The sequence below is a fragment of the Petromyzon marinus genome, chromosome 61 (assembly GCF_048934315.1).
Source record: "Petromyzon marinus isolate PM22_M1 ecotype Great Lakes invasive population chromosome 61, UKy_Petmar_22M1.pri1.0, whole genome shotgun sequence".
NCBI classification, from domain to species: Eukaryota; Metazoa; Chordata; class Hyperoartia; order Petromyzontiformes; family Petromyzontidae; genus Petromyzon; species Petromyzon marinus.
The window spans coordinates 3,400,184-3,426,058 of NC_133727.1; the positions used below are offsets into that span (position 1 = coordinate 3,400,184).

Genomic DNA, 25,875 nt, shown 5'->3' on the forward strand with positions numbered 1-25,875 from the left:
ATTCGCCACTAAGTGGCGGTGACGTCACCACGACGCTTGTGCCAGGCTATGTGCACCTTGAGGCCACGTGAAGTGTCGAACGCCCGCTGGCAGGAGGTCACGGGGCAGACCCAGTAGGTGCCAGGGGTCGACTGACTGAGATGACTGGCTGATGCACCACTTGTGCCCCCTACTGTGCCAACTCGCTGTGCTTTAGCCACCCGGCGCTCCGCTCGTTGTTGTGAGCGTCGCTCCTCCGCCCTCCGTTGTTGTTGGAGGGCGACTACCTCCAACTGCCCAGTAGCGTCCTTCACGAGCCTCCTCCACAGAGGCGGATCTTGACACCGCTGGTACCGGTCATCGGCAAGTCCACTCAGCTCCACGTCCTCCTGTACCACATCACTCCATCTCTTCTCTAGCCCGTGCCGCGCCCGTTTAGCCCCCTCGATCCGGCCGAACAAAAGCTGTTTCGGCATACGGTGGCTGGGCATGCGGGCTACATGACCCAGCCAACGCAGCCTTGCCTGCCAGAGGAGCTCACCGATGGGACCGTGCCCAGATCTTTCAAGGATTTGTGAGCTTCTCACACAATCCAGCCTGTGTGTGCGCGTGTGTGCACACACACACGCGCACACACACACACGCACTGTGTGTGTGTGGGAGCGGTAGTGTAGCGGTTAGCGCTATGCTGCGCTATGAACCTGGCGACCCTGGTTTGATTCCCGCTCACGGCCAACACCGGTGACGATTATTTGAACCGGTCCTGGACCTCCCCTAGATCGACTCGGCCTCAAATGAGTACCTAGTGTGTGGTAAACATCGCTGCCGGGGAGACAAAGGCGGTCGGGCATGCCGGCCTTCATAGGCACTGCTGCTTGTTAACAGCCCTTGCCCCGACAGTCTGTTCAGGCTACACGGGTGATCTCTGTCTTTGTTTTTTTGTGTGTTGAACTTCGTTTTTGTACCGTACGCAGCCATCCGTGCTAATCTTAGGTGCGGGTTTGGAGGGAGGCTTTCATCCAGCAGTGGATAGACCACTCACTCTCACTCAGTAGAACACGGGGAGAACACACAAACTCAACTCTGTAGAACAGGTGGAGATCATACAAACTCCACTGACTCACTCTGTTGAACAGGGGGAGATCACACAAACTCCACTCACTCACTCTGTAGAACAGGGGGAGATCACACAAACTCCACTCACTCTGTAGAACAGGGGGAGATCACACAAACTCCACTCTGTAGAACAGGGGGAGATCATACAAACTCTCACTCTCTCACTCTGTAGAACAGGGGGAGATCACACAAACTCCACCCACTCTGTAGAACAGGAGTAGAGATCACACAAACTCCACTGTCTCACTCTGCAGAACAGGGGGAGATCACACAAACTCCACCCACTCTGTAGAACAGGAGTAGAGATCACACAAACTCCACTCACTCACTCTGTAGAACAGGGGGAGATCACACAAACTCCACTCACTCCATCTGTAGAACAGGGGGAGATCACACAAACTCCACTCACTCACTCTGTAGAACAGGGGGAGATCACACAAACTCCACTCTCTCACTCTGTAGAACAGGAGTAGAATACACAAACTCCACTCACTCACTCTGTAGAACAGGGGGAGATCATACAAACTCCACTCACTCACTCTGTAGAACAGGGGGAGATCACACAAACTCTACTCACTCACTCTGTAGAACACGGGGAGATCACACAAACTCCACTCACTGTATAACAGGGGGAGATCACACAAACTCCACTCACTCTGTAGAACAGGGGGAGATCACACAAACTCCACTCACTCTGTAGAACAGGGGGAGATCACACAAACTCCACTCTCTCACTCTGTAGAACAGGGGGAGATCACACAAACTCCACTGACTATATAACAGGGGGAGATCACACAAACTCCACTCACTCACTCTGTAGAACAGGGGGAGATCACACAAACTCCACTCACTCACTCTGTAGAACAGGGGGAGATCACACAAACTCCACTCACTCACTCTGTAGAACAGGGGGAGATCACACAAACTCCACTCTCTCACTCTGTAGAACAGGAGTAGAATACACAAACTCCACTCACTCACTCTGTAGAACAGGGGGAGATCACACAAACTCCACTCACTCACTCTGTAGAACAGGAGAAGATCACACAAACTCCACTCACTCACTCTGTAGAACAGGGGGAGATCACACAAACTCCACTCACTCTGTAGAACAGGGGGAGATCACACAAACTCCACTCTCTCACTCTGTAGAACAGGAGTAGAATACACAAACTCCACTCACTCACTCTGTAGAACAGGGGGAGATCACACAAACTCCACTCACTCACTCTGTAGAACAGGGGGAGATCACACAAACCTCACTCACTCTAGAACAGGGGGAGATCACACAAACTCCACTCACTCACTCTGTAGAACAGGGGGAGATCACACAAACTCCACTCTCTCACTCTGTAGAACAGGAGTAGAATACACAAACTCCACTCACTCACTCTGTAGAACAGGGGGAGATCACACAAACTCCACTTACTCACTCTGTAGAACAGGGGGAGATCACACAAACTCCACTCACTCACTCTGTAGAACAGGAGTAGAACACACAAACTCCACTCACTCACTCTGTAGAACAGGAGTAGAACACACAAACTCCACTCACTCACTCTGTAGAAAAGGGGTAGATCACACAAACTCCACTCACTCACTGTGTAGAACAGGGGGAGATCACACAAACTCCACTCACACACTCTGTAGAACAGGGGGAGATCACACAAACTCCACTCACTCACTCTGTAGAACAGGGGGAGATCACACAAACTCCACTCACTCACTCTGTAGAACAGGGGGAGATCACACAAACTCCACTCACTCACTCTGTAGAACAGGAGGAGATCACATAAACTCCACTCACACACTCTGTAGAACAGGGGGAGATCACACAAACTTCACTCACACACTCTGTAGAACAGGAAATCACACAAACCTCACTCACTCACTCTGTAGAACAGGGGGAGATCACACAAACTCCACTCACTCACTCTGTAGAACAGGGGGAGATCACACAAACTCCACTCACTCACTCTGTAGAACAGGGGGAGATCACACAAACTCCACTCTCTCACTCTGTAGAACAGGGGGAGATCACACAAACTCCACTGACTATATAACAGGGGGAGATCACACAAACTCCACTCACTCACTCTGTAGAACAGGGGGAGATCACACAAACTCCACTCACTCACTCTGTAGAACAGGGGGAGATCACACAAACTCCACTCACTTACTCTGTAGAACAGGGGGAGATCACACAAACTCCACTCACTCACTCTGTAGAACAGGAGAAGATCACACAAACTCCACTCACTCACTCTGTAGAACAGGGGGAGATCACACAAACTCCACTCACTCTGTAGAACAGGGGGAGATCACACAAACTCCACTCACTCTGTAGAACAGGGGGAAATTACACAAACTCCACTCACTCACTCTGTAGGACAGGAGTAGAACACACAAACTCCACTCTCTCACTTTGTAGAACAGGGGGAGATCACACAAACTCCACTCACTCACTCTGTAGAACAGGGGGAGATCACACAAACTCCACTCTCTCACTCTGTAGAACAGGAGTAGAATACACAAACTCCACTCACTCACTCTGTAGAACAGGGGGAGATCACACAAACTCCACTCACTCACTCTGTAGAACAGGGGGAGATCACACAAACCTCACTCACTCTAGAACAGGGGGAGATCACACAAACTCCACTCACTCACTCTGTAGAACAGGGGGAGATCACACAAACTCCACTTACTCACTCTGTAGAACAGGGGGAGATCACACAAACTCCACTCACTCACTCTGTAGAACAGGAGTAGAACACACAAACTCCACTCACTCACTCTGTAGAACAGGAGTAGAACACACAAACTCCACTCACTCACTCTGTAGAAAAGGGGTAGATCACACAAACTCCACTCACTCACTGTGTAGAACAGGGGGAGATCACACAAACTCCACTCACACACTCTGTAGAACAGGGGGAGATCACACAAACTCCACTCACTCTGTAGAACAGGGGGAGATCACACAAACTCCACTCACTCACTCGGTAGAACAGGGGGAGATCACACAAACTCCACTCTCTCACTCTGTAGAACAGGAGGAGATCACACAAACTCCACTCACTCACTCTGTAGAACAGGGGGAGATCACACAAACTCCACTCACTCACTCTGTAGAACAGGAGGAGATCACATAAACTCCACTCACACACTCTGTAGAACAGGGAGAGATCACACAAACTTCACTCACACACTCTGTAGAACAGGAAATCACACAAACCTCACTCACTCACTCTGTAGAACAGGGGGAGATCACACAAACTCCACTCACTCACTCTGTAGAACAGGGGGAGATCACACAAACTCCACTCACTCACTCTGTAGAACAGGGGGAGATCACACAAACTCCACTCACTCACTCTGTAGGACAGGTGGAGATCACACAAACTCCACTCACTCACTCTGTAGAACAGGGGGAGATCACACAAACTCCACTCACTCACTCTGTAGAACAGGGGGAGATCACACAAACTCCACTCACTCACTCTGTAGAACAGGGGGAGATCACACAAACTCCACTCACTCACTCTGTAGAACAGGGGGAGATCACACAAACTCCACTCACTCTGTAGAACAGGGGGAGATCACACAAACTCCACTCACTCACTCTGTAGAACAGGGGGAGATCACACAAACTCCACTCACTCACTCTGTAGAACAGGGGGAGATCACACAAACTCCACTCACTCACTCTGTAGAACAGGGGGAGATCACACAAACTCCACTCACTCTGTAGAACAGGGGGAGATCACACAAACTCCACTCACTCACTCTGTAGAACAGGGGGAGATCACACAAACTCCACTCACTCACTCTGTAGAACAGGGGGAGATCACACAAACTCCACTCACTCACTCTGTAGAACAGGGGGAGATCACACAGATTTCACTCACTCACTCTGTAGAACAGGGGGAGATCACACAAACTCCACTCACTCTGTAGAACAGGGGGAGATCACACAAACTCCACTCTCTCACTCTGTAGAACAGGAGTAGAATACACAAACTCCACTCACTCACTCTGTAGAACAGGGGGAGATCACACAAACTCCACTTACTCACTCTGTAGAACAGGGGGAGATCACACAAACTCCACTCACTCACTCTGTAGAACAGGAGTAGAACACACAAACTCCACTCACTCACTCTGTAGAACAGGAGTAGAACACACAAACTCCACTCACTCACTCTGTAGAAAAGGGGTAGATCACACAAACTCCACTCACTCACTGTGTAGAACAGGGGGAGATCACACAAACTCCACTCACACACTCTGTAGAACAGGGGGAGATCACACAAACTCCACTCACTCACTCTGTAGAACACGGGGAGATCACACAAACTCCACTCACTCACTCGGTAGAACAGGGGGAGATCACACAAACTCCACTCTCTCACTCTGTAGAACAGGAGGAGATCACACAAACTCCACTCACTCACTCTGTAGAACAGGGGGAGATCACACAAACTCCACTCACTCACTCTGTAGAACAGGAGGAGATCACATAAACTCCACTCACACACTCTGTAGAACAGGGGGAGATCACACAAACTTCACTCACACACTCTGTAGAACAGGAAATCACACAAACCTCACTCACTCACTCTGTAGAACAGGGGGAGATCACACAAACTCCACTCACTCACTCTGTAGAACAGGGGGAGATCACACAAACTCCACTCACTCACTCTGTAGAACAGGGGGAGATCACACAAACTCCACTCACTCACTCTGTAGAACAGGGGGAGATCACACAAACTCCACTCACTCTGTAGAACAGGGGGAGATCACACAAACTCCACTCACTCACTCTGTAGAACAGGGGGAGATCACACAAACTCCACTCCCTCACTCTGTAGAACAGGGGGAGATCACACAAACTCCACTCACTCACTCTGTAGAACAGGGGGAGATCACACAAACTCCACTCACTGACTCTGTAGAACAGGGGGAGATCACACAAACTCCACTCACTCACTCTGTAGAACAGGGGGAGATCACACAAACTCCACTCACTCACTCTGTAGAACAGGGGGAGATCACACAAACTCCACTCACTCACTCTGTAGAACAGGAGGAGATCACACAAACTCCACTCACACACTCTGTAGAACAGGGGGAGATCACACAAACTCCACACACTCTGTAGAACTGGGGGAGATCACACAAACTCCACTCACTCACTCTGTAGGACAGGAGTAGAACACACAAACTCCACTCTCTCACTTTGTAGAACAGGAGTAGAACACACAAACTCCACTCACTCACTCTATAGAACAGGGGGAGATCACACAAACCTCACTCACTCTGTAGAACAGGGGGAGATCACACAAACTCCACTCACACACTCTGTAGAACAGGGGGAGATCACACAAACTCAACGCTGGCTGGAACCCAAGTCGTGAATCGAACCCAGGGCCCGCCTCGTGGCTGTGAGGCCCCAGGTGTCTCCACTACACCTGCGGTGACCGGAGCGGATTGTGTAGCACACGAGAGAGAGAGAGACGTGAGGAGGAGTCTCTGTGGGAGGTGGAGGAGGTGGGAGGAGGAGGGAGGAGGGGGGGAAGGAGGAGGAGGGGGAGGAGGCAGTGACTCCACTGTGGAGGGTATTGATGACAAAACTGGCTTTGATGTGATACTCCGTGTGGCTGAATGAGTTTGTGTGTGTCGGTGCGTGTGTGACAGTGTGCGAGCGTGTGTGACAGTGTGCGAGTGGGGAGCGATAGTGTAGCGGTTAGCGCTACGCTGCTGTGCTATGAACCTGACGACACGGGCCAACACCAGTGACGATTATCTGAACCGGTCCCGGGCCTCCCCTAGGTCGACTCGGCCTCAAATGAGTACCTGGTGTGGTGTGTAGTAAACATCGCCACTGGGGAGACAAAGGCGGTCGGGCGTGGTGCTGGCCACCCACCCCCTCGTGTGCCGTTCCGGCCTTCAAAGGCGCTCGCTAACAGCACTTGCCCCTACAGTCTGTTAAGGCTATATGGGGGATCTTTGTTATCTTTGTGTCTGTGTGTGCAAGTGTGTGTGTCGGGTGTGTGTGAGTGTGTGAGTGTGTGTGTCGGTGAGGGTGTGTGTGAGTGTGCGAGTGTGTGTGTCGGTGAGGGTGTGTGTGAGTGTGCGAGTGTGTGAGTGTGTGTGTGTTGGTGAGGGTGTGTGTGAGGGTGTGTGTGTGTGTTGGTGAGGGTGTGTGTGAGGGTGTGTGCGAGGGTGTGTGTGTGTGTCGGTGAGGGTGTGCGAGTGTGTGTGTGTGAGGGTGTGTGCGAGTGTGTGTGTGTGTGAGGGTGTGCGAGTGTGGGTGTGTGCGAGTGAGGGTGTGTGCGAGTGTGTGTGTGTGTGCGAGTGTGTGTCGGTGAGGGTGTGCGAGTGTGCGAGGGTGTGTGCGAGTGTGTGTGTGTGAGGGTGTGCGAGTGTGTGTGTGTGTGAGGGTGTGTGCGAGTGTGTATCGGTGAGGGTGTGTGCGAGTGTGTGTGTGTGTGTGAGGGTGTGTGCGAGTGTGTATCGGTGAGGGTGTGCGAGTGTGTGTCGGTGAGGGTGTGTGCGAGTGTGTGTGTGTGAGGGTGTGCGAGTGTGTGTGTGAGGGTGTGTGCGAGTGTGTGTCGGTGAGTGTGTGTGTGTTTGTGTCGATTGTGGGGAGCGGTGGTGTCGTGGCTAGCGCTACGCTACGAAACCCACTCACGGCCGACACCACCAGTGACGATTATCTCAAATGGTCCTGGGCCTCCCCTAGGTCGACTCAGCCTCAAATGAGTACCTTGTGTGGTGCGTGGTAAACATCGCCACTGGGGAGACAAAGGCGGCCGGGCGGGCACGGTGCTGCCAACACCATCCCCTCCTGTGCCGTGACGGCCTTCACTGTTCACAACTCCCTCACAACACTTTCCCCCAACAGCCCGTGTAGGCTACACGGGGGATCTTTATCTTTGTGGTACAACTCGCTCCCCTCCCTCCCTCCCTCACTCCCTCGGTCTTGAAAGACAACACCAGACTACCCCCCCCCCCGAAAGTTTCAAGAAAGTAAGAAGACGGAAATAATAATGAAAACAAAATTATTAATCGTGCATCTCGGGCATTCACGAAAGAATGCCCCCTTGGACCAATTTAATAACTGTGCAGACGGTGACATCCACTGGTGGTGCTGTCACAGAACGGTGTGGGTGGGGTGAGCGGTATGAAGGGCAGGAGGCTTTCGCGACCAATGTCATCCATAATAGAGGGGTTTTTTGTTTTGTTTTGGGTCGGATCGCGTGAATGTATGAATGTTGTGCCGTTAAAACCCTCCACCACCCGACACAGCCAACTAGTAAGGGGTTGTCACGTAAACAGAACGTGGCCAATTCGTCACTAGCACAGCACTAGTGTAGTGTATAGTGTAGTGTATAGTGTAGTGTATAGTGTAGTAGTGTCGTGTATAGTGTAGTATATAGTGTAGTGTATAGTGTAGTGTATCGTAGTGTATAGTGTAGTGTATAGTAGTGTATAGTGTAGTGTGTAGTGTAGTAGTGTATAGTGTAGTGTATAGTAGTGTGTAGTGTAGTGTATAGTAGTGTATAGTGTAGTGTAGTAGTGTAGTGTATAGTGTAGTAGTGTCGTGTATAGTAGTGTATAGTGTAGTATATAGTGTAGTGTATAGTGTAGTGTATAGTGGTGTAGTGTATAGTGTAGTGTATAGTGTAGTAGTGTCGTGTATAGTAGTGTATAGTGTAGTATATAGTGTAGTGTATAGTGTAGTAGTGTATAGTGTAGTGTATAGTGTAGTAGTGCAGTGTAGTGTATAGTGTAGTAGTGCAGTGTATAGTGCAGTGTATAGTGTAGTATACTAGTACAGCACTAGTGTATAGTAGTGTAGTGTATAGTGTATTGTAGTGTATAGTGTAGTATACTAGTACAGCACTAGTGTAGTGTATAGTAGTGTAGTGTATAGTAGTGTAGTATACTAGTACAGCACTAGTGTAGTGTATAGTAGTGTATAGTAGTGTAGTATACTAGTACAGCACTAGTGTATAGTGTAGTGTATAATGCAGTGTATAGTAGTGTAGTGTATAGTAGTGTAGTATATAGTGCAGTGTATAGTAGTGTAGTGTATAGTGCAGTGTGTAGTAGTGTAGTGTATAGTGTAGTATACTAGTACAGCACTATTGTATAGTATAGTGTAGTGTGTAGTAGTGTATAGTGTAGTATTGTATAGTGTAGTGTATAGTAGTGTAGTGTACAGTAGTGTATAGTAGTGTATAGTGCAGTATACTAGTAAAGCACTAGTGTATAGTAGTGTAGTGTATAGTAGTGTAGTTTATAGTGTATTGTAGTGTATAGTAGTGTAGTGTATAGTGTAGTATATAGTGCAGTGTATAGTAGTGTAGTGTATAGTGCAGTGTGTAGTAGTGTAGTGTATAGTAGTGTATAGTGTAGTATACTAGTACAGCACTAGTGTATAGTGTAGTGTATAGTAGTGTAGTGTATAGTAGTGTATAGTAGTGTATAGTGTAGTGTATAGTGTGGTGTGTAGTGTACTGTGGTGTGTAGTGTGGTGTGTAGTGTGTGGTGTGGTGTGTGTAGTATAGTGTGTAGTGTAGTGTGTAGTGTAGTGTATAGTGTAGTATACTAGTACAGCACACCGGTTGTGTGTTGGAGAGTCAAGCCAACAACATTTACAATCTGAGTGCCGTGACGTTTCGCCAGTAATTACAACCAGCTTCATCAGGCGATAGCCAGATCTGTGTAGAAGTCCTCCTGTTTCCTTCCTTACATAGCGGCGTAGATGCGTAGACCACCACACTTCTGTGCTCTTGGGGGGGGATGAGTTAATGTACATGATGCATGCGCATTATGCGAGACCACAAAAAAAAAACCTCTTATGAAGGGCGGTGGTGGTCGTGTGGACGGTACCAGCGACTGTCAACATCGGCCTCTGTGGAGGAGGCCGATGTTGAGATCATCAGAACGAACACCATCCATCGGTCGTCGTCATCGTCGTCATCGTTCAGATCCAAAACCTTGGAAGGTCTGGACACATTCCCGTCGGTGAGCTCCCCCGGCGGGCGAGGCTGCGTCGGCTGGGTCACGTAGCCCGCGTGCCCAGCCACCGCGTGCCCCAAGCAGCTTTTTTTCCGGTCGGATAGAGGGTAGGCTGAACGGGCACGGCACGGGCTGGAGAAGAGGTGGAGAAGAGGTGGAGAAGAGGTGGAGAAGAGGTGGAGAAGAGGTGGAGAAGAGGTGGAGAAGAGGTGGAGAAGAGGTGGAGAAGAGGTGGAGCTGATGTGGTACAGGAGGACATAGAGCTGAGTGGACTTGCCGATGGCTGGTAGCAGCGGTGTCAAGATCGGCCTCTTTGGAGGAGGAGGCGGCTCCTGAAGGACGCTGCTACTGGGCAGTGCCAGGCTAGGTGCACCTTGAGGAGGCTACTGGGCAGTGCCAGGCTAGGTGCACATTGAGGAGGCTACTGGGGACAGTGCCAGGCTAGGTGCACCTTGAGAAGGCTACTGGGGACAGCGCCAGGCTAGGTGCACCTTGAGGAGGCTACTGGGTAGTGCCAGGCTAGGTGCACCTTGAGGAGGCTACTGGGGGACAGTGCCAGGCTAGGTGCACATTGAGGAGGCTACTGGGGACAGCGCCAGGCTAGGTGCACCTTGAGGAGGCTACTGGGGACAGTGCCAGGCTAGGTGCACCTTGAGAAGGCTACTGGGGACAGCGCCAGGCTAGGTGCACCTTGAGGAGGCTACTGGGTAGTGCCAGGCTAGGTGCACCTTGAGGAGGCTACTGGGGGACAGTGCCAGGCTAGGTGCACCTTGAGGAGGCTACTGGAGGACAGTGCCAGGCTAGTCCCGGGTACAAGTCGGAGGCAGTCGCCCTCCCAACAACAACGGAGGGGCGGGAGAGCGACGCTCACAACAACGAGCGGCGCGCCGGGCGGATAAATCGCAGCGCGTTGCCGCAACGGGGGAGGCGCAGCTGGGACAGCTACGGTCGAGCCCCACGGCACCTGGGTTTGTCCTGTGGGTGGGTGGGCGGGCGATGGGGGTGGTGGTGGTGGTGGTGGCAGCGGTGGCTGCAGCCGCCGTCTGGAATAGAGGAACCCCTTTGTGTGGCGCTGATCGCCCCAGGTGTGTGAGCTGTCTGCCCCGCGCGAGCGAGCACCACCACCACCACCACCACCAAATACAAAGGTCCCCCCGATAGCCTTAGCAGACTGTCGGGGCAAAGTGCTGTTAGCGAGCGGCAGCAGCAGCGCCGATGAAGGCCGGCACGGCACACGAGGGGGGAGGTGGGTGGCCAGCACCACGCCCGGCCGCCTTTGTCTCCCCAGTGGCGATGTTTACTGCGCACCATGGCATGAGGTACGCATTTGAGTCTGAGTCGACCTAGTGGGAGGCCCAGGACCGGTTCAGATAATCGTCACCGGTGTTGCCCGCGAGCTGGAATCGAACCCGGGTCTCTGCCGGGATCGTAGCGCAGCGTGGCGCTGACCGCGACACTGCCGCCGCCAACACCACCGCCACTACCGCCACTGCCACCACCGCCACTGCCGCCGCCGCCACCACCGCCACTGCCGCCACTACCACCGCTACCACCACCGCCACTACCACCGCTACCACCACCACCACTACCACCACTGCCGCCACCACTGCCACCACCACCACTACCACCACTGCCGCCACCACCACCACCACTACCACCACCACCACTGCCGCCACCGCTGCCGTTATTACGAGCGACTGAGTGATCAATCACGGCGCGGCCTGACTGCCCCTCTTTGTGGACTTCAAGAGAATTAATTTCAACGAAAATTCGAGGGCGGGGACACCCCCGGGGGGGAGGGGGGGGAGGGTGACTGGGAGGTCAACGAGAGAGACGCTGAGCCGGCAACGGTCGAGGGCCTCGGTTCCAACCCAGGTCGTGGCCCCAACCACGGCGATTGCACCGCGGGTCTCGTAGACTCGCACAGAGACCCGTAGACACACATAGAGACCCGTAGACTCGCACAGAGACCCGTAGACACACACAGAGACCCGTAGACACACACAGAGACCCGTAGACACACACAGAGACCCGTAGACTCGCACAGAGACACAGACTCGCACACCCATAGACTCAGAGACCCGTAGACACACACAGAGACCTGTAGACACACACAGAGATCCATAGACACACAGAGACCCGTAGACTCCCACAGAGACCCGTAGACTCGCACAGAGACCCGTAGACTCACACAGGGAGACCCGTAGATTCACACAGAGACCCGTAGACTCCCACAGAGACCCGTAGACTCGCACAGAGACCCGTAGACTCGCAGTACGTAGTGTGATAACTGCCAGCACTGGGGAGACAAAGGCGGCCAGGCGTGGTATTGGCCACCCACCCCTTCGTGTGCCGTGCCAGACTTCAAAGGTGCTCCTTGCTAAAAGCACTTGCCCCAATAGTTAATAACGGCTATACGGGGGATCTTTGTCTTTGTGTGTGGTGCTTGCTAACAGCACTTGCCCCAAATAGTCCGTTAGAGGCTATCGGCGGGTGGGGACCTTTGTCTTTGCAGCGCCGGGAGCGGACGCCGGCCTTGCGCTGAGACCTCGCGTGCTCATGGCGCTCTACTTCACTTTGCGGGACGGGGGCAGCGAGGGGAGCGAGGGGACTCCAGGACTCTCAACTACCCCCGTGCTGCCACCCAACCTCCATCTCTGCTCGGGCCCCGGACCAAGCATGGACTGCGACTCGGCAGTCAAGCAGGTTGGTCGCTCTCTGGTGCGCGTGTGTGCATGTGCATGTGTTTGCGTGTGTTTGTGTTTGCGTGTGTGTGTGTGCAAAACAGCCCCCTACCTCCTCGCGGTGCCGGACGGGCAACTCTGTCGTGGACAGTGCTGTGGGGGGAGGTCCAATTTCGATTGGCTCCCCCCCCCCCTCATGGCATCTGTGTCCACCACAGGGGCTAAACGGGGGCTCTGGACGGGTGCGAGGGGCTGGTAACCCCTCCACCTTCAATTAATTATCACTAAACCACGAGTTAAACTGAAATATATAACTAATAAGCTTGTGCCGGAGGCCCCGGGGTGCCAGGCGTCTATGACGTCTCTCCTGGCCAAACCCCAATTGGCGGAGCCAGAAGATTGAATATCTACCCTCGGGGCTCCTCCAGAAACAACGAAAAACCACTACGGGTGGCCACGTGGAATGTTCGAACGCTCACTGCGGAGGAGAGGCTGCCACTTCTCTGTCGGGAGCTGGACCGGTACCGCCTGGATCTATGTGGCATTCAGGAGGTCTGGTGGACCGGTTCTGGCTCCTGCCACCATGAGGGGTGGACAGTCCTCTACTCGGGGCAGCAGACTGCCAAACAACAGGGTGTGGCTCTTCTTTTGAACAAAAGAATGAAGGGGGCGTGGGAGCATGGCGATGAGGTGTGGGAAGCTGTTAGCCCCAGGCTACTTTGGGCTCGCCTTCCCATCAACTGGAGGCGAGGAATGGTGGTCGTGGTTACTTATGCCCCCACCAAAGATGAACATCCGTGGAGAGATGCAGGCAAAGCCGATGAGTCAGATGCCTTCTATGACCTCCTGTCACAGGTGCTGGCTAAAGTGGCCCCTCGGGATAGAGTCATCATGTTGGGTGACTTCAATGCCCGAGTTGGTCATGATGCTGGCACCTGGTCTGGAGTGATTGGAGGGCATGGGCCAGATCAGCTCAATAACAACGGTAGGAGGCTGCTAGATTTTTGTGCAGCCCATGGGCTTGTAATTACCAACACGCTGTTCCGGCATCGGCGCATCCACACAACATCATGGATGCATGCAGGGTCCAAGCAAAAACATCTGCTGGACTACATAGTGACGGACCAGCGGATGCGAGCCCATGTCCTTGACACCAGGACCTACCGTGGAGCTTATCTGCCCTCTGACCATCGACTAGTCATCTGTAAGATGCGCCTGCCATTCTTCCACTCCGGTGGTGGGTGTACACCCAGGACCCCATTCCAACCTAAAGTAGCCTGGTCTCAGTTATCTGATGAAAGTTGCAAGCAAGAATTTCATCATCGCTTGCGGCTGGGATTGGCATCGTCCCCGACTCCTCCTGATGTTGAGGGCAAATGGGCCAGGTTTAGGAATGTGACTCATGCAGCTGCAATGGCTGCTTTGGGTACGCGGTCCAGACCTCCCCAGAGATCCTGGCTGACAGAGGAGGTGTTCAGGATGGTTGAGAAAAAGCGACAGGCCCACTGTCATCAGCTACAGAATCCCACGTCAGAGAATAAGGAGGCTTACCGCAGCCTTCGCTCGGAGGTTCGGAGAGCCGTGAGGTGCTGCAAGGATGGGTGGTGGTCGCGGGTTGCTGAGGAGATGGAGTCTGCCTCAGTGGCCCGTGATCACAAATCTCTATTTAACTCCATCAAAAAAGTAGCCTGCAGCGCCACACCTATTACCATCATTAGGGGAAAAAACGGTGATCCAATCTCTGACCCCCAGGAACAGGTTTGCAGATTTGCTGAGCATTTCTGTGAGGTCCTGGGGGAGGGAAAATCCCTCAGCCAGGAAAACATCATGGCACAAAGTGAGGATGACCCTGCTGAGGCTGCGGTGCCTCAAATATTGGAAGAAGTCACCCCCTGTGAGTGGCTGGCTGAGGTGCCATCTGTTGAGGAAGTACTGAGGGCGATCCGGAGTCTGAGACCAGGAAAGGCAGCGGGCAGAGATGATCTCCCAAGCGAAATGCTGAGGGAGGGTGGCGTGTGTGCGCAGACTGCCCTATATAACATCATAACAACGGTCTGGACCACTGGACGGGTTCCGCAGGATTGGAAGGATGCCCTGGTGGTCCCCCTTTTTAAGAAGGGGGACCGCACAGACTGTAACAACTACAGAGGCATTTCACTCCTCAGTGTGCCGGGAAAGGTCCTGGCAAGGATTATTCAGCATCGCCTTGCCAGGCACGCTGAGGAGAGGCTTGCGGAGCCCCAATGCGGTTTCAGGAAAGGGCGGTCCTGCACAGATGCCATATTTTGTCCGTCTGCTACAGCAGAGGTGTAGGGAATTCCAAAAAGACCTACATCTCTGCTTTATTGACCTGGTCAAGGCCTATGATACCATCAGTAGGCCTGGGCTCTGGGTTGTTCTTCGTGCTTTTGGAGTACCTGACCCTCTGCTCACGATCATTAAGGACCTTCATGATGGTGAGCGGGCCCGGGTAAAACTACGTGGCCGGGAGTCAGAGCCATTCCCTGTACACCTTGGGGTGCGACAGGGATGTCCTCTGGCTCCCACATTATTTAACATCTATTTTGACCACGTAGTTCGTGAAGCCTTCAATAGCTGTACCGGGGAAATCTCCATATGGTACAGGTATAATGAGAGGCTGATCGATGCCCGGGTGCGGTCAAGGGATGGCTCCCTATTGATCAACCACGTTATGTATGCTGATGATTTGGTAATAGCTGCTCATTCAGAGGAGGAGTTGGAGATGCTGCTGCTGAGACTGGAGCTTGCCACTAAGAGATGGGGCCTTACCATCAGCCCCACCAAAACTAAGCACCTGCCTGGGTATTTTGTACCATCGGACACTCCACCCCCACAACTCCCAATCGGTGATGGGGCAGTTGTGGAGCAAGTGGAGAGTTTCCCATACCTGGGCAGTGTGCTTATGACCGGCTCCAGTTTAACAGCAGAGGTCTCACTCCGAATCAGTCGAGCGGCAATATCTTTTCATCGGTTGCGTAACGCTGTGTGAAAGCTACCTGGTCTGTCGCTCCGCACTAAGCTTCAGGTCTGCTCGGCCACGGTCATTCCCTCCCTTCTCTACGCTTGCGAAACGCGGACCCCCCTAATGGAGCATCTTCGCCGGTTAGAAACATTTAGGCTGGCCTGCCTACGATCCATCCTGGGTTTAACCAGACTGGATTGTGTGAGGAGCTCAAAAATCCTTGAAAGATCTGGGCAAGGTCCCATCGGTGAGCTCCTCCGGCGGGCAAGGCTGCGATGGCTGGGTCATGTAGCCCGCATGCCCAGCCACCGCATGCCTAAACAGCTTTTGTTCGGCCGGATTGAGGGGGCTAAACGGGCGCGGCACAGGCTAGAGAAGAGATGGAGTGATGTGGTACAGGAGGACGTGGAGCTGAGTGGACTTGCCGATGACTGGTACCAGCGGTGTCAAGATCGGCCTCTGTAGAGGAGGCTCGTGAAGGATGCTACTGGGCAGTTGGAGGCAGTCGCCCTCCAACAACAACGGAGGGCGGAGGAGCGACGCTCAGAACGAGCGGAGCGCCGGGTGGCTAAAGCACAGCAGGTTGGCACAGTAGGGGGCACAGGTGGTGCATCAGCCAGTCATCTCAGTCAGTCGACCCGTGGCACCTGGGTCTGCCCCGTGACCTCCTGCCAGCGGGCATTCGACACTTCACGTGGCCTCAGGGTGCACATAGCCTGGCACAAGCGTCGTGATGACGTCACCACCACTTAGTGGTGAATGGCGGTTGTTGTTGTTGTGTGCACGTGCATGTGTGCGGGCGTGTGTGGTGTGGGACTGCCACACAGTTTGTCTAACCATCACCGTCACCACCAACACAACCTACCATCGCCAACATCACCACCCCCCCGTTTCAGGCGGAGGACATCTTCCGCAAGATTTGTCCGGATCAGGATTTCTGTCCCGCCGCGCCAAACCCCGAAGACCTCATCTTTGACGACGTCGCCGCGGCAACCGACGTCGCCGCGGCAACCGACGCCGCGGCAACCGACGCCGCCGCGGCAACCGACGTCGCCGGGGCAACCGACGTCGCCGGGGCAACCGACGCCGCCGCGGCAACCGACGCCGCCGGGGCAACCGACGCCGCCGCGGCAACCGACGTCGCCGGGGCAATGACGACCAGAGGAGGGGGGGACGTTGACGACGGTGGTAGTGGAGGAGGCGACTGAGAGAGGCGGCGTCGTGGGGGGGTGGCTCTGTGGGGGGGGGCTCAGTCAATGAGGGAGTCGCCAGTCACTCCGGGGCCGATGCTCGTGACCGATTGGTGGATCGTGCATGGGCCGGTAACTGCAATGGTTACCCCCCCTCCCCGTTACCCCCCCTACCCTCCTCTCTCGCCCCCCCCCCCCTCTCGCCCCCCCCCCGCCTCTCGCCCCATCATCGTCATCACCAACAGCAGCAGCAGCAGTGTCATCATCAGATCTGTACGCACGTTGGAACTTGTCCCGCAGCGTACGTAGCCAGCAAGGACAACAACAACAAACTGGAACACGGCAGGAACGCGAGTTCGAGTTGTAAACAAATGAGTTTGAACTCCGTTGGCTTCCTCACATCGGCAGGGAGAGAGCGTTCCAGACGGCCCGTCTGAAAGCGAGCCATGCGGTGACCCCACCGTCTTTGTAATAATCATCAGCAGCAGCAGCACCATCTGGAGTAGAATTGGCAATAGCAGTAGCATCAGCAGTAGCATCAGCAACATCCGTAACATCGATCACAAACAGCAATATCAGCAGCAGCAGTATCCATCAGCAGTATCATGAGCGTCATCATAAAGCAACAGCAGCATCAGTGGCAACAGCATTAATTAGCAGTATCAGCAGTATCAACATCATGTGTGTCATCACCATCATCACCCCCCCCCCAGCCCCTCGCGGTCGATAAATCAAGTAGCACCGATTGACTTTAAGTTAAGCGGTCCCTGCTGTTACGGACAGACTGGGCCCTGCCATAGGAATGTGGGCGTTTCAGTGTCAGTGCGACTATGAGAATGAATTGCCTTATCGCCCGTAGTACTGTATACTATACTTGCATTAAAACCGCACGTGCACTCAAATGCCTCAGTGGTGGTGTTGGTGTTTGTGCATGGTGTTGTCTCTGGATCTGTGTGTGAGTCTGTGGGTCTCTGAGTCTTTGGGTCTGTGTGAACCTGTGTGTGAGTCTGTGGGTCTGTGTGAACCTGTGTGTGAGTCTGTGGGTCTGTGTGAACCTGTGTGTGAGTCTGTGGGTCTGTGTGAACCCGTGTGTGAGTCTGTGGGTCTGTGTGAACCTGTGTGTGAGTCTGTGGGTCTGTGTGAACCTGTGTGTGAGTCTGTGGGTCTGTGTGAACCTGTGTGTGAGTCTGTGGGTCTGTGTGAACCTGTGTGTGAGTCTGTGGGTCTGTGTGAACCCGTGTGTGAGTCTGTGGGTCTGTGTGAACCTGTGTGTGAGTCTGTGGGTCTGTGTGAACCTGTGTGTGAGTCTGTGGGTCTGTGTGAACCTATGTGTGAGTCTGTGGGTCTGTGTGAACCTGTGTGTGAGTCTGTGGGTCTCTGAGTCTTTGGGTCTGTGTGGACCTGTGTGTGAGTCTGTGGGTCTCTGTGTGAGTGGGTTTCTGAGTCTATGCGAGTCTGTTTTGAACCGATGTCTCTGATTCTATAGGATTGTGTGCGAGTCTGTCTTTGTGCAAATCTATGGGTCTGTGTGTGAGTCTGTGGGTCTCTATTTGAACCTATGCACCTCTGGGTCGAAAGGTCTGTGTGTGAATCTGTGTGTCTGTGTGAATATGTGTGTCTGTGTATGTGATTCTGTGTGTGTGTGTGATTCTGTGTGAATCTGTGTGTGTGATTCTGTGTCTGTGTGTGAATCTGTGTCTGTGTGTGAATCTGTGTGTGTGTGAATCTATGTGTCTGTGTGTGAATCTATGTGTCTGTGTGTGAATCTGTGTCTGTGTGCGAGTCTGTGTGAATCTATGTGAGTCTGTGTGTGTGAATGTGTCTGTGTGAATCTGTGTGTGAGTCTGTGTGTGTGTGAATGTGTGTCTGTGTGAATCTATGTGTCTGTGTGTGAATCTATGGGTTTCTCTGTGTGAATCTATGGGTTTCTCTGTGCGAGATAGGAATGTGCGTGTGATCCTAGCCGTCTGGCTGTTACAATCACTCGTTTTGATGTTGGGGTTTTTCAATGTTCAATGGCTCCGCCGATGCACAAAATCATTAAATCCACGCAGACTCGGCCGGCGGAGGGAGTGGCTCGCGATTTGGAGGGTGGTGAGTTCACATCCACAATATACAAAGGTCCCCCGTGTAGCCCTAACAGATTGTCGGGGCAAGTGCAGTTAGCGAGGAGCAGCGCCTATGAAGGCCGGAACGACACGCGAGGGGGTGGGTGGCCAGCACCGCGCCCGGCCGCCTTTGTCTCCCCAGTGGTGAAGTGTACACAACACACCGCACCAAGTACTACTTATTTTCAGGCCGAGTCGATCGCGGGGAGGAACAGGACCGGCTAAGATATCAGTCACGACCGACGGTAGCCGTTACGTAGATTCGAACGCACACACACGAGGCACTACGGTAATGTAGAACATTGTAATGTGTAATAGACATTTAAACTCACGTCAGACAAGATCTGTGTCTCTCCCTCATGTGGGTCTCTCTCTGTCTCTCTCTGTGTGCCTCTCTCTCTGTGTCTCTCTGTCTCTCTACGTGTCTCTCCCCCATGTGGGTCTCTCTCTCTCTGTCTGTGTCTCTATGTCTCTCCCCCATGTGGGTCTCTCTCTGTCTCTCTCTCTGTGTGCCTCTCTCTCTCTGTGTCTCTGTGTATGTCTCTCTCTGTGTCTCTCTACGTGTCTCTCCCCCATGTGGGTCTCTCTCTGTCTCTCTCTGTGTCTCTCCCCCATGTGGGTCTCTCTCTGTCTCTCTCTGTGTGCCTCTCACTCTGTGTCTGTCTCTGTGTCTCTCCCCCATGTGGGTCTGTCTCTGTCTCTCTGTGTGTCTCTCTCTGTGTCTCTCCCCCATGTGGGTCTCTCTCTCTCTATGTGTCTCTGTGTGTCTCTCCCCCATGTGGGTCTCTGTCTCTGTCTCTCTCTCTGTCTCTCCCCCATGTGGGTCTCTCTCTCTGTCTCTCTATGTGTCTCTCCTAGCCTGCATTGACACCTGACGACGGCTGCTTGTGTTGCAATCGAAACGTCGCATTCTATTAGTTATTTTCTTTTCTTTCTACGTTACTTTACCGCAAGAACCAAAGAGTAACTTATGGTAAGCCGGGCATCGTACGCCCTCTAGCGGCGGAAACATCACCACGATCCACGCGCAGATGGCCCCCGTAAGGAGTTGGTGTTCACGGCGACATTTAATTTTTTTCCCCACTTCCCTCAGTCTTGGGAGTGCCGATAAGACTCGAGTCGTGGCCCCACACATCTTTCTGCCACCGATGTCGTACGATGCCATCGTGACGTCTTCCTCTCTTTCCGGGTTCCTTCCATTCGTTCTTCCCCGAACGAGGCAGAGACGGCACGTAGCCACATCCCAAATGGCTCTCGAAGGCAGTTCAACGAGCAAGCGGGTACAGCAGTGTGTGGACTAATACTGTGTAGGAACCTCCCGGTTACTACACCACCAGCAGCTCACACGGGGATTATTGTGTCCGTCCGTCCGTCGTGCATCCAAAAATGGGAGGGGTGGGGAGGGGCTGCTCACCCCGTGGTGCCCTTATAAAACTCAACGTTTAACCTACTCACGCCGGCTTGTGCCCGTCCCTCACAGTCGGGCATATTGTGCTGAACACACCACGTGGTGCCGCCGTTGCTGACCCTGGACATTGACCGAGCAACCCCAACGTTCCTACCGGCTCCTTCCGCAGGAGAATGTGTTCTCCATCCGTTCCACACTCCCGTTCCGTGCGAGTCGATGAGTGGATACGACCGTGAGGGTGGCAGAACAGTGTCGCGAGTTGACATTGCGATTACAATTCATCCAGCAGTGGATCCCGACCATGGCCGATGGTGGTGGCGCGTATAAAAACTAAACGCAATGACGCATTTACAACTCCTTACCATATTTATTATAAATTAACGTATTCGTTTTTTTTTTGTTTAAACCAATAACAACAAAAGTGACGGGGCAATCCGATTTGAAATTGCGATGTTTAAAACGTACAATTATAAACTTTACACAAGCGTAATAAAACGTATGTACAAGGGTTGTTTTTTTTGTTTGATCATATACAAAATCATTTTCTTTTAATGGAATTCTCTTAACATCATAAAGCGATAAGAGAGACGCCTACAATACTAACTTCAGCATACAGTGTATGAACCACGTGTGTTTTAAGATCAACAACTCCAGCCAGCTGCGACACATATATATTTGGTCTTCCAAGATTAAGCGTAACGATTCTATATTTTAGAGACGCAAACTCCAAATATACAGCAGCAGGCGTCGTCAGGGTCGGGATCGAACCCACGACCTCCTGCATACCAGGCGAGGTAGTTAACATCTCACCACGGAGAGCGAGCGAGAGACACGCAAACTCCAAAATATACAGCAGGCATCGGGGTCGGAATCGAACCCACTACCTCCTGCATACCAGGCGAGGTAGTTAACATTTCGCTACCACCACGCTCTAACGCCTCAACTCCGGATCCGTGGAACTCGCAGAGGCCGATAAATCATCACGCCGCTCCACGCAAGCAAGTGCTTTGCGTGGAGCAGTCATTCTTTTTTCTCAACCAGGGGTTGCAGGCACCCCCTGGGAGCCAGTCGGAGATGCCCTTTCTGAGAACCAAAGGGCTGCGGGAAAGGTTAAGAACCACTGGCGTAGAGGGTTACTTGGCCTACTCTTCCACGCTGGCCAGATAGGAGTTACAACAACAACAACCCACCGCCATTCGCCACTAAGTGGCGGTGACGTCACCACGGCGCTCGTGCCAGGCCATGTGCACCTTGAGGCCACCACGTGAAGTGTCGAACGCCCGCTGGCAGGAGGTCACGGGGGCAGGCCCAGCAGGTGCAGCGGGTCCCATGGTGGGTCCCATGAACCCACCATGGGAGTTACCCACACACTAACATCAACCACACTTGGCTTTGACTACACAAACACACACACAACCCTCTCTTCACGAAGGGTCCTTGAGACTCGGTAAGACTTAAGAAGGGAGTGGGGGGGGAGAGGGTAAACCCAAGCGTAAGACGAACAACTAAAAATAATTGATGCTGTTGACTGGATTTTTGGTGGTTGCAGTTACCATCACAGCAATTAAGAGATCATTTCAAATGGGCTGTGGACAATACTGAAGGACTCGTGCGTGCATGCGCGTGTGTGTTTTTTTTTTACCTGAAAGCATAACAACCTGAACCTCGCACCTTACCGAGGGTTGCGTTAAACCCCTCAACTCAAGCCGAACACCGTCCCGCCATGCAATTTTAAATTCCGACGCCGACCGCCCCCTAACCGCGCTCCTAACCGTATCATCGGCGCTCCCCCCGCGGCAAGACGGGAACGGATCCGGCGGCCTCCTGATCGCGAGTCCGCTCCGTCGGCCGCTCAACTCCACTGCGGCGCCATCCGGCGTTTACTCACAACAACAACAACCAATGTACATATATAAGATTCGTATGTGTTTTTTGTTTTCCTCCCTACAGCATTTAAAACGTCGGCACGTACGTCCGCGCGCATGCACGTACGTGCGTACATACGCATGCAGGACACACAGTGTATTCACAACAGTAAATCAAGAACGAGAAATGCAGTGTCGTTAACAAAGCGGTAAAACGAACCACCCGGCACCCCCCTCCTCCCCCCCACTCGTGTCTCAACATTTAGATCATTCTCTCTCTCTCCTCTCTCGAGCCGCACGATTCAGGGACACGGACAAAAGTCAAAGATCTCCACCCCACCCCCTCCTCCCCCTCCCCCCCGGTACACACACACAGACACAACGGACTGTTCGGAGCAAGCGCTGCTAGCGAGCAGCAGCAGCAGTAGCGCTGCCTACGAAGCCCGGCACGGCACACGACGTTGGTGGGTGGCCAGCGCCGCGCCCGGCCGCCTTTGTCTCCCCAGCGGCGATGTTGTGGTGGGGTGAAGTGTGTGTGGGGGGGGGGGGGTAGGGGGTACTCGCGGGACGCGGCCACTTGCAGCGGACGACGATTGGCGCCAACTCCCCCAACGCTCTATCCAGCAGCGGATTGATCGTGACTGATGAGGAGCCTGCCGACGCTGCCGGATGGAGCGGAGGTCCCTCTGGGGTCGTGCGCGTGCTGGGTAGCGGTGGCGTCGTGCTTGGCTCGTCATTTGCGCACTGTGTCCACGGCACTGGTGACCCCCATCCCACCCCACCCCACCCGGGTTCGATTCCCGTTCACGACCAATAAGCGGAGCTTGTTTGAAGCAGTGCTGGGGCCTCAAATGAGTGCCTGGCTAGGTGGTGGTGGTGGTGGTGTGTGTACGTACGTGTGTGTACGTGTGTGTGTACGTGTGTGTGTACGTGTGTACGTGTGTGTGTACGTGTGTGTGTACGTGTGTGTGTGTACGTGTGTGTGTGTACGTGTGTGTGTATACGTGTGTGTGTACGTGTGTGTACGTGTGTGTGTGTGTACGTGTGTGTGTGTGTGTACGTGTGTGTGTGTGTACGTGTGTACGTGTGTACGTGTGTGTGTACGTGTGTGTGTATACGTGTGTGTGTATACGTGTGTGTGTATACGTGTGTGTGTACGTGTGTGTACGTGTGTGTGTGTGTACGTGTGTGTGTGTGTGTACGTGTGTGTGTGTGTACGTGTGTACGTGTGTACGTGTGTGTGTACGTGTGTGTGTACGTGTGTGTGTGTACGTGTGTGTGTGTGTACGTGTGTGTGTGTGTGTACGTGTGTGTGTGTGTACGTGTGTGTGTGTGTACGTGTGTGTGTGTGTACGTGTGTGTGTGTGTGTACGTGTGTGTATGTACGTGTGTGTGTGTCCGTGTGTGTGTGTACGTGTGTGTGTGTACGTGTGTGTACGTGTGTGTGTGTACGTGTGTGTGTGTGTACGTGTGTGTGTGTACGTGTGTGTGTGTGTACGTGTGTGTGTGTACGTGTGTGTGTGTGTACGTGTGTGTGTGTACGTGTGTGTGTACGTGTGTGTGTGTACGTGTGTGTGTGTACGTGTGTGTGTACGTGTGTGTACGTGTGTGTGTACGTGTGTGTGTGTACGTGTGTGTGTGTACGTGTGTGTGTGTACGTGTGTGTACGTGTGTGTGTGTGTACGTGTGTGTGTACGTGTGTGTGTGTACGTGTGTGTGTACGTGTGTGTGTACGTGTGTGTACGTGTGTGTGTGTACGTGTGTGTACGTGTGTGTGTGTATCTGCGTGTTGAACTTCTTTTGCACCATACGTAGCCAACCGTGCTAATCGGAGGTGCGGGGGGGGAGGGGGTAAGGGAAACAAACTGCACATCGCCACTCGTGAAACAAATGTAGTCTGGCGTGGTACTGACCACCCCAGCCTTTGCTAATAGCACTTGCCCCAAACAACCTGAATAGGCTATGAGGGAGACCTTTGTCTTTGTGGTCTCATGTGTCGGCACGGGCTGGAGAGGAGATGGGCTGATGCACACGCAGGAGGACGTGGCGCCGATGATCAGCAGCCGTCAAGTTCGTCCTCTGTGGAGCAGGAGGAGGAGGAGGAGGCTCGTGAAGGACGCTGCTGCTGCTGCTGCTGCTGGGCAGCTGGAGGCGGTCGCCCCTCCGGCAACAACGGAGGGCGGAGGAAGCGACGCTCACAACAACGAGCGGGGCGGATAAAACGCAGCCAGAGTCCGGGAGCGGCAGCTGGCTGTGCGTCTGCCAGCAGTCACCTCGGTGGGTGAGCCCGCGGCCACCTGCCGGGTCTGCCCCCCGGGACCTCCCTCTCTCGCCGGCGAGCGAGCGAGCCTTCGCCGCTCGCCGCGCCGGCTTCGTGAAGCGCACCCAGCCTGGCACGAGCGCCGCGGTGACGCCGCCGGATGACGGCGCGGCCGCTGATGCCGCCGACGTCGTGCCGGCGACAAACTTCACAGTTGAGAGAAAGCGATCAGCCGAGCGTGGGCAGGAGGAGGAGGAGGGAGGAGGAGAAGCGGCGACGGGCTGGGCTCGTGCGGAGGGAAACCCTCGGGCGAAATTCCGAAGTGGGGCGGGAGGGGCGTTCCGCCGTTGCGTCGGCGGCCCACCGCGTCCGAAATGTCACCCGGGGATCCCGAACCGGGCCTCCGTCCCCGGGCGGAGCGGCGGCGGAGCGCTGGGGCACGGCGGGCGGAAAAGATTTGTCGAAGCGTCGTCATCGTCGTAATCGTCGTCGTCGTCGTCGTCACGATAATAGCAGCATTTAATGATGTCATCCGCCCTTGTTCTACAGAGTATGGTGACCTCTCTCTGTACAGGTGTGGTGACCCCTCTGTGTGTGTACAGGTGTGGTGACGTCTGTGTGTGTACAGGTGTGGTGACGCCTCTATGTGTGTACAGGTGTGGTGACGCCTCTATGTGTGTACAGGTGTGGTGACACCTCTATGTGTGTACAGGTGTGGTGACCCCTCTATGTGTGTACAGGTGTGGTGACGCCTCTATGTGTGTGTACAGGTGTGGTGACGCCTCTATGTGTGTACAGGTGTGGTGACACCTCTGTGTGTGTACAGGTGTGGTGACCCCTCTGTGTGTGTAGAGGTGTGGTGACCCCTCCGTGTGTGTACAGGTGTGGTGACACCTCTATGTGTGTACAGGTGTGGTGACCCCTCTATGTGTGTGTACAGGTGTGGTGACCCCTCTATGTGTGTGTACAGGTGTGGTGACCCCTCTATGTGTGTGTACAGGTGTGGTGACCCCTCTATGTGTGTGTACAGGTGTGGTGACCCCTCTATGTGTGTGTACAGGTGTGGTGACACCTCTATGTGTGTACAGGTGTGGTGACCCCTCTATGTGTGTGTACAGGTGTGGTGACACCTCTGTGTGTGTACAGGTGTGGTGACACCTCTATGTGTGTACAGGTGTGGTGACACCTCTGTGTGTGTACAGGTGTGGTGACCCCTCTATGTGTGTGTACAGGTGTGGTGACACCT

The 25,875-nt window shown here is 53.6% G+C and overlaps 2 protein-coding genes across 7 annotated transcripts in view; one reads left to right on the forward strand and one right to left on the reverse strand.

The window, feature by feature from the left end:
- Positions 1-17,890, forward strand: part of LOC116955746 (rab proteins geranylgeranyltransferase component A 2-like) — a 58,111-nt gene extending 40,221 nt beyond the window's left edge. For both annotated transcript variants that reach the window (XM_032977026.2, XM_032977025.2), the window contains exons 15-16: positions 12,647-12,837; positions 16,695-17,890. In XM_032977026.2, coding sequence (XP_032832917.1) covers positions 12,647-12,837; positions 16,695-17,006 — 503 coding nt within the window. In that variant the 3' untranslated portion in view covers positions 17,007-17,890. The remainder of the gene's footprint in view (positions 1-12,646; positions 12,838-16,694) is intronic.
- A 2,961-nt stretch (positions 17,891-20,851) lies between these two features.
- LOC116955744 (rho GTPase-activating protein 26) overlaps positions 20,852-25,875 on the reverse strand; it is a 99,665-nt gene continuing 94,641 nt past the window's right edge. For all 5 annotated transcript variants that reach the window (XM_032977020.2, XM_032977022.2, XM_032977018.2 and 2 more), the window contains one exon: positions 20,852-25,061. The gene's annotated coding sequence lies outside the window, so the exon portion shown is untranslated. The remainder of the gene's footprint in view (positions 25,062-25,875) is intronic.